Raw genomic sequence first — 11,317 nt, forward strand, 5'->3', positions numbered from 1 at the left:
CATTTACCTGAAATATTTTTTTCAGATGATTGGAATCATTTTGATCAATATGAATACTGAATATCAAACGACAATATTTCAAAATCTGAGATAAAAATTTCTTTCATCTTGACAAGAGTTTGTATCTTGCCGTTCATACATGTTATCATGTTACAGAACCACCTACACATGGGTATATCAAAACCAACCACAGAATCACCTACACATGGGTATATCAAAACCAACCACAGAATAACATATTGTGAAACTATGCATAATTGGCGTGCTTTGACACGGTAGGTAAAATGAGACATGAAATGTGATCACCATCGTGAGAATTTCAGTTGGACTGGTATAGTACAACATATCTAACAAAATAATGGTATGGGCGCTACTTAAAATCAGATTCACATTTTTCATCAAAAAGCTCCCTTTTCCAACCTTCATGGTTACAAATCAGATGCATTTGAACTATTTTTCAGATCTAGTGAGTCTTTCATCACGGTAATTCTTAGAGTAAATATTTCATAAGGTACATTGATAGCTTCACCCAACAATGAATACCATAAGGGTAATAGCATACAATCTTCGCTTCCTGCAGGATAAGTGACTGGGAGAGTGGTTTGAATCACAGTCCGTCCATGCGACTGTGGTTAAATACAAAAGACAACCTTTACATAATCACATTGTTCAGAGGACACTCTACCCTTCAGTATGTTCACTGGTGACTTTTGTTTAGAGGATTTGTTAATTGTAACATTATAATGCGGATAGAAAATACAAAAAAAGACGGTGAATGGTTTACACGTGTTCTTTTTCACTGTGTGTATAAGTCAAGCAAAAATCCTGGCACCATTAACATTGAAAAATGTGTGGATCACACCATGCAGGTCCATGATCATACTGAGAGATACTGGAACTGTGGTGACTATGTCTTAGAAAAAGTTATTAAGACTCAATCCTTTCCCTTAAAGGAGCTGCATTCAAATTCAAAGGACACCAGCAACGTGACTTTTTTTTTCTAATTCTGAGGGTTTTTTATATATGCAGAACCCCTGTACTCAATTATTTTCAATTTTCTTTTCAAAAAGTCGCCAGGAATACTTCTTATAGTACCCTAGTAATTGTTGATAATGTAAACTGTATTGTTTCTTTTCACAGAAAATGAATTATAACATTATAAAGTTTTCTTTGAAATTCCTAGTTCTGCATAAGTCTCTAACTGGACCCTTACATCCAGAATGTACATGCCTTGCAATATCCCCTCAACTCTGTGAGATTTCTTTTGTTTTTGGGTTGCTGACCAACGTATATCTTTATGTGTCAGATTTTACTGATAACGAGTGACTCGTACCATTGCTACAGGCCACCTATGACTAAAAGCAAACAAGTTGAGTATATTGTGTGCAGTAGTACAAAGGTTGTCTCTACACAAGTTATGCAAGATGTCAAGCTCATGGAGATCTAATTTTTGATTGACTCAACTTACCTCAGTTTCATTAGCTTTTGCAGTTTCTTTCAGTTTATCCAACTCAGACTCCATTGCTCGCTCAGCATCACGCTTTGCTAAAGCTTGAAATTCCATGACGCTCTTGTTGGCCCTTAGAGTAGCGTCGGCCTGTGAGTAAGAATTGGAATTTATGTTAGACCAAATGTCCATTTTCCCTGCCGTACGTTTTCCTGTGTTGTTGTGCAGTTGTGTCTATACTACAACTCATTACGGTACGTGAAATTATACTAGTCAGAAAGTGGGAGTGTACCAGCACACAGCTGGAAACTGCCACTCTTATTTCCACTCCGTGTGGTCTTCTGCTACAGGGTCGACCTACAGGTCACACAGATGCATTGTGGGAAACCAATAATTTACATATTGTAATATCAGCTTTATCTTGTGACAAGGTCATTTCCTTGCTATCCAGGACATTATCAGCAAGAGACAAAACCAAAAGTTCCTGATTTTGCTGAAACTTCCATACAAGCTGATCAATTTATACCAATTATTCAACAGTATTTCATCCATGATGATTTATTTTGATTTGAGAGTAACAGTAGGAACGGTTAGTTTGTCCCTTTATAATTTGAATTTCAGAATACGGGTATACAGTAAATACTAAATTATCCTAGCAGATCTAAATTTTGTAATTACCATGCTAGTAAAGTGGAATAAAAAATTATTTGCAGAGATATGATACAGATTGTCAACCTTGCACTAAGGTTTTCCTCAGAGGTCACAGAAAAAACATGTACCTAGAAAATTACATTTCTGAAGTATCCTGACAACTGTCACTTTGACAACTTTTCATCATTTTTTCCCCTCTGAGTAAATAACAAGTACTTTCACATGCACTTTGAAAAACCCAGTATTCAGCTTGTCTGTGCATAATATACCGGTACATGTGTGTCTGGTGTTGTGTGCATTGTAAGATGATATGTGTATTGCATATATCTGCATTTTCATGTTAGATCTTCAGTATCACAAATACTTACAGATGTCAGTTTAAGCTTCTGAATATCTATAAGCATGAAAAGTTAGTGATACGCGTCTGTCATTCATGTTAATCTGACAACTGAACGCTGAATCTGAATACAAGCACGAATAGCCATATGATTACTTTTGGTTCAACTTTAATTTTTCCACTTTGAAACTAATGCCATTTTTGGGGGATGGAAAAAGACTGCATTAATTAAAATGCAGGTGTTTCTGAATGATTGTAAAATATTTCTCAGTACAATATTGTCTGAAAAGAAAAGATTTAAAGATAGTTCCAAAATTTCATGAAACCATAAATTACTTTTCTCAAAATTATGCAGTTTTCATAGTTCAATGTTGATTGTGGAATTTTCGTTGGAAAATAAATCATTGAAATTCACCAACTTATTTGCCTTTAAATATGTACTACCTATGGACGATAAAAAAACAAACCACCGTACAATGACAGGAACAAGCTGGCAATGGTCAATACATACCATCATAAATTAGCAAAACTGCAAACAGGAAACAATCTACTACAAATATGCATAAATTTGTTAAATACTCAGGACATCTGGTGAGTATTTTAATAACAACAGTCGAAATATTGTTTTCTCATTTGCAAATGAGACACCCAAGTTTGTGGAAGAGGAAGTCTTTGACTGAATGAAGTTCAACAACATAGCTCACAATAAAAGTTGTACATGGTCAGTGCAGTATCATAAAAAATACCGGTACGTGTTGGTGTCACGCTAAAGATTGATATAATTATGTTGAGAGTTCTCTCAAAGTATTAAATAATATTAAATGGATAACTTCATTAATTAAATAAACGATGCGTCCCCTTCAAACAACTCCTGATGATACAACAGAACCAAAGGCAAGGGTAAGATCAAAGAAGGCCCCTTATCTTACTGGGCATTAGAGTACACTATGATTGACATCATACAACAGCATCATTTGCATGATTTGTTGCAGTCCTCATCCTTCAAAGACCAAAACACAACTTTTCACCTGTGAAAACAGGAAAACAGTCAGGACTGCGGCTGATCATTTAGTAAAGGTCTTCCAATGCCTCCTAACCTGATGACAAGATGAATACATAAACATGTACATGTATGTAGTTTTTTCAGTCCAGAGCTGGGCCACACTCTTGGCACATCGTCTGTTCATCAATATGCTGAATTACATATATATTATTTACATGTATGTACTTGTGTTTTATTCTTCTTAACATAGCAATTATGCTTTGCTGTCATATCATTAGCATATCATGCAGGCCTGAATGGTGAAACTGACAGAAAACACTTGATTACCATGGTAACCTGGCATTTATAGGAGTGAGCCAGTGTTTCATAATCACGAAAAGTAAAAACCAGACAAACAACTAGATTTGGGGCTGCAAGTCTCATGCCTTAAACTTCAGAAAAAAATTATTCCATCGAACAAGCAGACGGATGACCACATCAGTGTTTTTGCTAGGTCTCTGTCATTGAAATTTGCGACTTGTCAAACTGAATGAATTGTAAAACTGACTGACCATCAAACAAATTCAATGAGGCACAGATGTTCTCTAACAATCAGTAGACTTTCCACTGACAGCTACCTACCCTATTAATGCAATGCCATGGGCTTTACATCACACATCCTATGTGCATCACTGATATTGAGACAATGAGAGTTGTACCTAATTTGACCAGATTGTGTATTTTCATAAATGATGCTAATGTCACTCTATTCAGTCCCTGAAATAACATTGTAAACATCGAACCTCCACCACAACGACATCACTCAACCATACATTGCTATATTTCAGTCTACAAATCAAAACAGCACTGTAAATTTTACAAATTATGGAATTTGACCTACGTTAGTGATTAATTCGAGTAAAGAGATGGAGGTCATCTTTGCCACATGTGTGTGTGTTGTTCCTCCTAGAAACAGTGCTGTCTTCTTCACGCTGCAGCCTTCTTGATGGAAGTGTACTCACGTCAACAATTTTCACATTTTTACTGTATAGTCCAGCGCTAATCTGTTTCAATATGACAAGCTTTAATCCTGTGACACACAGAGCTGGTGTCAGCTGCAGAACTGGCCATCAAATCACTCACCAGTGAAAGACACATATTTTAAACATGGTGGTAAAAGCTCACAGATGAACCAATAGCAGAGGAGGATGCCTGGACCCCTCCCCATTCAAACATGACATACCGGTATACAACTTTTTCTTTCAGGTGAAAGATATGTGATCAGAATGCAAGGTATTTGAAACATGAAGGAGTCTTTGACGTCAAACAGACAGGTGAGCATAATTACTATAATAATACTACGCACTTTTGCCTCATATACAGCTTGTACAGTTAAGCCAAACTCTGGCTGTTCAACAGTTGAACATATACACTGTACAAACAAGAACCCTATCTGCCATATTGTTGTATATTTTTGCAACACTATATTACTTTTCCGGTGGTGATGGTGTCCATTTTCCTTCCATACATGTAAATGCAACTGAGAAACACAATGTTAATTTAATCGTCACTTTACAAGAACTGATGGTGTTATTCCAGTAAATTATTTAATAATTGGAAAATCAAAACATTTTATAGATTATAGGTAATGATAGTCCAGTATCTTTGAGAAAGAACAAAATGTAAATTCAACATTGTAGCTCCTATGCAAAAGCTGGTATGTGAATGTTGTCAAACTTAAAGAATCTTTGAAATAGTACATTAACACTTTAGGCAGCAGCAAACTGAACTAAGGCAAATGACACTTCCCTACTTCGTTTCTTTTCAATGAAATGTTCAGAATACGGTCAGTTTATGGTTGTGTGTGACAGACTAGGTGATTTAGATAACTAGGAACACAGTGACAACACACGTACTGCATAACTGTATTTCAACATGGAAATGAAGAGAACAGTTGCAGTAAGATTGAGCCTTATCCTGCATCTCTATCCTGCCGCCAAGTTCATATTTCACTGTCAGATCATGCTGGTTAAAACTTGTGAAATACAACACGTCCAATATGGTACATTTTAACGAAAAATGAACATTTGAAGGCCCCCTGAATAAATACATACTGCAAACATGATTTTTACAGACTAAAGCTGCTGTAACAGACAAAGCCCAGTAAGTGATTATACATGTGCTTTCAACTAAATACTGCTTTGCTGAATTTGCAGATAGGGAGGTGATGTTGTCTGGCAGAAAGAGGATCATGAAATGGATAGTTTGACATGCTGCCATGTATTCTGCATTAATGGTATATTGTCTCATTTTTGTGTCCGATAGAAAGTATCTTTTGAGTTACCATTGTTGTTTCATTAAACTAAGGACTAGTCAGGGAATGTATTTTAAACCCTATGAAGACCATTGGTCACTCTTTCTTTGTACATCACCATGACTTTGACAGTCTTTTCAGAAATAAAATTGGATGAAAATCTTCTTCACGGATACCAGTATCACATTTTCATTCATACCTTTAAAAACTGCATGGAAGTTCAGAAGAATTTTTCATACTGCTATAACTTACACTTGAGCATACATTCTATGGCTTTAGAGAATTTATATGGAAATTCTCAAGTTACAGAAAATGTGCATGATTACATCATGTATGTATGTGTGTAAGTTTTCCCCTGTGATGACTCCTCCAATTATGTTCAAGAATATCAGGGGAAATCTTACCTTAACATACATTACTTTTTACTACACTTCTGAGATTTTAAAAGGTTTGGAAGGCCAATGACTCTGATATTTACTTGAGGACTCAAGACAAACTAGTAATCATGCACCATTCCACTTTTGGTCATGTTAAATTTATATTAAATTTTTTCATTCATGCACATTGTATCTACTATAATTTCTATCATGAAATTGATAGGTTGTAATAATTATGGATGTTTACATGTCATATTCTGGATAATCATGATAACATTACATTGTATGAAATCAAGACATATACTGCTCCTCTTGAAGCATAATGATAACAGTGGTTTTGCTAAGGGGTGGGGGTTGAGAAGATAGTGGGTGTGGCATCTGGGTAAATTTTACCAGGGTTCTCTGATTACTTTATCAAAGTTTGACCAGGAACATCAATGCAACCATATTAGATGACATCAAAAGTGGTACAGTTTTCCGGAACCATATACCGGTATCTTCCAAACCCCATACTAAAATGTACTGGTCATGCTACACAATTCATGCTTCATCATTGGTTGTCTATATGCTACTTAATGCATGCTACATCATTGGTTGTCTATATGCTACTCAATGCATGCTACATCATTGGTTGTCTATATGCTACTCGATGCATGCTACATCATTGGTTGTCTCGCTTGCCTAGACCGTATACATCGCTTACGGCCTTCATGCCACCGACCCCATTCCGTCTAGCCTCGAGGTCCACTTTTAGGGCGGTAGCATAAAAAACAGCTCATTTGAAAGTGAATGGTCTCCAAGAGAGACGATGATGTCACTGGTGTCCCTTTGAAAGTAAATAAGCCCAAATGTTCCTCTCACCATTGGCCAATGATTAAATGGGTGTTGCTCATAAACTAGCCAGAGAAGATTTTAAAATATCAGAATGAATATCACAACCTAAAGTTACTTTCAGACAATCACTATTTCAGGTTTTCCTGCATACAGTTCAGATGCAACACTAAATGACGCAGGCTCTTTCACAGCCTATTTTTGGCTGAGAAGCCTTTTTTATTGTGAGCCTTCAATGGCAAAGCCATGTGAAGCAAGTTTGAGAGTACACTCAGAATATGCCACCTTGTTTTGCCCTTGCACAGTCCTAGCTGTGCCACAGTCCCTCTTTCACCGTGTCCTAGCTATTGTTGTGGGTGTCAAAATCAAAAGACTTCACAGCCAACAAAGGGGCTGTGAAAGAGTCTAAACTGATTCACACATAAGAACAGTTCTACCATGGTAAATATCATAATTTCCATTCTCTGTTCTGCGTGAAAATGAAATCTTTGGAGATGTCATTGAGATATCATTTAACCATGTTCCACTTCAATTCAGGTGCCCTGTGTATACCTTACTTGACTGAGGTACAATACCTGACTTGACTGAGGTACGCATTACATGTACGACTAATCAGTTGAACTACTATCAGCTTGGTCCTCAATCAAAAGGACAAGAGTATCAAGAGTGTCTTAGGTAAGAGGGATTAATTATGAGGATCAGTTACTTCAGACAAGGGTTAGACAGCACTTATCAAGGTAAATATTGTCACAGAGGAAACAGATAACACATGACCTCAAGTTGTACTGGTTTGTCCCTTTAATCTATGACAAGGTCATGAGGTCAGACCTTATCACTAGGAGACATACCAGGATTGAATCAACATTCAATTGTCTATGGGTGCAGTGGACATGCTAGAGTACAACTTGTGTGTTACACTGGTTCTACTCTGGCTTCCATGCTTTACCATGGATATATAGACAGGTAGATGGAGTATATTCAAGTTATGATGGAAGACAGCCAAGGACAGGGAATCAAACACTCTTGACTGGAAAACTTTTAAATACATTCTTTTGTTATGGAGTTGTTCTCATCAAAGTCCCTCCATCACTGTGCTATCATCATAGTCCATCAGTCACTGTGTTATTGTCACAGTCCTTGCATCATCACGGTGTTCTCGTCACAGTCTGTCTGTCGTTGTGTTCTCACACAGACCTTGTGAAGACTGAAATCACTAATCAATAGCTAAAGCGCTCATCTCAGAATGTGCCTGTCATTGCTGGTATTTGTATATGTCATTTTACAAACTTACATTCAAACATTTTGTTTATCACTTGAGTCACTAAACAAAATTTTGTTCAATATTCCTGTTTCTTCAAGGTCCTGCACATAATATGTACGTGTCCAAGAAGATAAGTCAATTATACAACTCTACAACCACAATGTTACAGTTACTATACTTGAAAAGGACATGCTTCTTATCATCTTACATCAGCAGGTATCACAACTTCTAGATGACAGCCCAGTCATTTTGCTAAGACCATTTCACCTTGAAACTTTAAAGGGTTAACATACCTCTGGATGACACTGAAACGTATACATTCAAAAACTTGAAAGTATTTTTCTCTTACAAACCTTAGGAAAGTTGTTTGCATCTTAAATTTTACAGATTTTTGCTTAAACTTTCGAACAAATACTTTAATCATCCTTTTCAAATCAAGAATAAAAAATTAAAAATCAATGTCTGAAGGGCGAGGGCATATTCTTTACTTTTGACTGACATAAAACCCAGAAGCATGAACCTGTGACATTTGGCAAGATAATCTTAGAATCAAAACTCACAATAATTTTTTAAAACCTTGTATGAATATTAGTTGTTGGTGATAGAACCTTAAAGAAAACTGCCTTGATGACTGCATTTAAAGGGACAAAGTCGCCCATTTTTCATGAATTTTGTTTGATATCAGATAATATTTATATTGTTTGACATGTTGAAAGATACTGAATGAATGGGTGACAATGCGTATATTTGACCCCAGTTTAGACAAATGAAATGAAACCATCGCGAAAATGAATTAATGGTCATGACCACAATTCATTTTTGTGGTGGTTTCATGTATCGTACCTAAAACTGGGGTCAAATATATGCATGGTCACCCATTCATTCAGTATCTTTCAACATGTCAAACAATATAAATAGAATCTCATATCAAACAAAATTCATGAAAAAAATTGGCGACTTTGTCCCTTTAATTATAGGAATACATTTTGCATACTTTGCCATTTTATGAATATGGTTTACATCAGCTGTTAATTATATCATATTCTGCATGTAACACGTTGACCTAAAACATTGATTCATACTCTAATTACAGTGCAGTGACCTGCGACATATATAATTTTGTGTTTGTACTAAAATTTTCAAATACATGATTGAAGTATTTGTGAGTTATATCTATGCAGACTAGCCGAATTTTAGATTTCTGGCAATCAGTGAAGACACCAGTGCACCAGTAATTCTTTCAAATCCATCAGAACAAAACGAAAAACTTTTATAAAATCAAACTGATAAAGAAGAAAGAAAAATATCATAACTCTGTCCTTTATGGCAGTTGTGTATTTTGTCCTTGAAACATTTGTACAGGTTACTTCGTCAAATGATGTACACCTGCTTCGTGAGTACATATATTACAATCTCATGAAAGGTGAAAGACTAAAGGACTTTGTGACCTTTACATCTATGACTCTATCGATGCCATATGAAAGGAAAAAAGGCAACTCACAAATTAAAGATACTGACCGGAAAATGGTTCCAAAGGATATCCCTGCCGTTCATTACTAAATCCGATTGCATTTTGCTTCCCAGTCTGACGCTGATTAGCTCGCTTCAGTGTCTAAGGACGGACTGGGTTGCACACAGCATACCCCGGTACGCTCTGAGTCTCCAGGTGGCAGTTGTAGTGTGTATGCATCCCCAATACCATGTGTGGCATTTATACCATGTAAATTTTTGCCTGGCCTGATTTCGCTATTAAAGTGTGTCGCTATTGTATCTCAATTGAGGACAATGTATACCGTTATCTTGAAAAGATCAGTTATAAGCTACAAATCAATCGGTCGCTATGATACCCAGTTCAATGAGATGACGTATTAAGCAAGGTGAACTTTTAACTATATTAAAGAGATATCGTATCACAAATATGTATTTCATTTGAGAAATTAGTAAACGCGAGACACATTGGCTGACTGAGCGGTAACAAGGTGTTGACGAAACGTGCAGCTGTCTGAACCTACCTATTTTTATTTTACAGGTATTGCAATTCCCAACATTGGAATCCTTACCTCATCTTTGTCAACATTAGAAAGTTTTGCGTCCGCCATCTTCGCACTACTTCAACTCACGTCTTCCCGTGCCTCATGCACGTAGCAGTTTACGTCTTAGACTTTCACGGCAACGAGAAATATGCGACCTTCAATATAAACTTCTTTTTCTTAGTAATTAATAAAATAACACAACGATCGCTGCTTTAAGGAAATATTAGTCCCAGGTACACAAAATATTCACTCTATCAGGGTTCAGGCAGCCAACAGCATCGGTCAGGTCGTCGACAGCGTGACCTCTGATCCACAGCAAACGGCAAAAGGTCAATCAGAGACATATATCGCGCCCTCAACGACATAGCAGTAAGAACTTTCGAGGTCAGAAGATGTGTCATGTAACATGCACAGTGTACTGCAGGCATTTTGTCTAGAAGTTATGAATATGATCAATAAATGTCAAGTATTAAACATTTGTTTACAAGCCTTACCTGTATCGGGTGTGTGCCTATTACTTTACCCTCGCAATCTCTGTATAGCCTTTCAAAGAAAACGGTCCATATCTGTTAATTGCTCTCGCCCAGACCAAATAACGCCTAGGATCTCATAAGCCAAAAGATGGACTATACAAGTTGTTTGGTCTAGTTAATTTAAACGCGAGACACATTGGCTTATAATTTGCATTTCATGTATGTATCAAAACTTTGTTTCTGCAATATTGTGTTTGTCAAGAGATTGACAAAACTCGTGACAAAGTCAAAGAAGACCGAGAATATAAACAAGACAAAGAAAACAAAACTTTAATGCGGAGATTAAATTTAGATTTGGTTGAAAGATACAAAGAATATCTATCGCTTGAGTATTTTTTGACCATGACAAATGATGTTCTTGCGATAACAGATGGGTTTTGTATAGAGGCAGTCTATTTTTTTGTGACATTTTGTAGAATTTACTTTCTTTACACATTCTCCCCTTTGCAATCACCCGTACTCTATAGAACAGAAAATAGATGGGTCTCATGCTTGATCAGGAAAGTATACCATTGTTTTTATCAGGAAATACTGAAAAATTAGTCATCAAG

The 11,317-nt window shown here is 36.4% G+C and overlaps 1 protein-coding gene across 1 annotated transcript in view; it reads right to left on the minus strand.

Moving 5' to 3' along the window:
* The window catches only part of LOC139148917 (UTP--glucose-1-phosphate uridylyltransferase-like), a 35,870-nt gene extending 25,330 nt beyond the window's left edge, over positions 1–10,540 (minus strand). Inside the window, 2 exon segments of the mRNA XM_070720371.1 lie at positions 1,469–1,597; positions 10,261–10,540. Of these exon segments, the coding sequence (XP_070576472.1) occupies positions 1,469–1,597; positions 10,261–10,299 (168 nt within the window). The 5' untranslated portion in view covers positions 10,300–10,540.
* Positions 10,541–11,317: the final 777 nt, after the last annotated feature.

The sequence above is a fragment of the Ptychodera flava genome, chromosome 14 (assembly GCF_041260155.1).
Source record: "Ptychodera flava strain L36383 chromosome 14, AS_Pfla_20210202, whole genome shotgun sequence".
NCBI lineage: Eukaryota > Metazoa > Hemichordata > Enteropneusta > Ptychoderidae > Ptychodera > Ptychodera flava.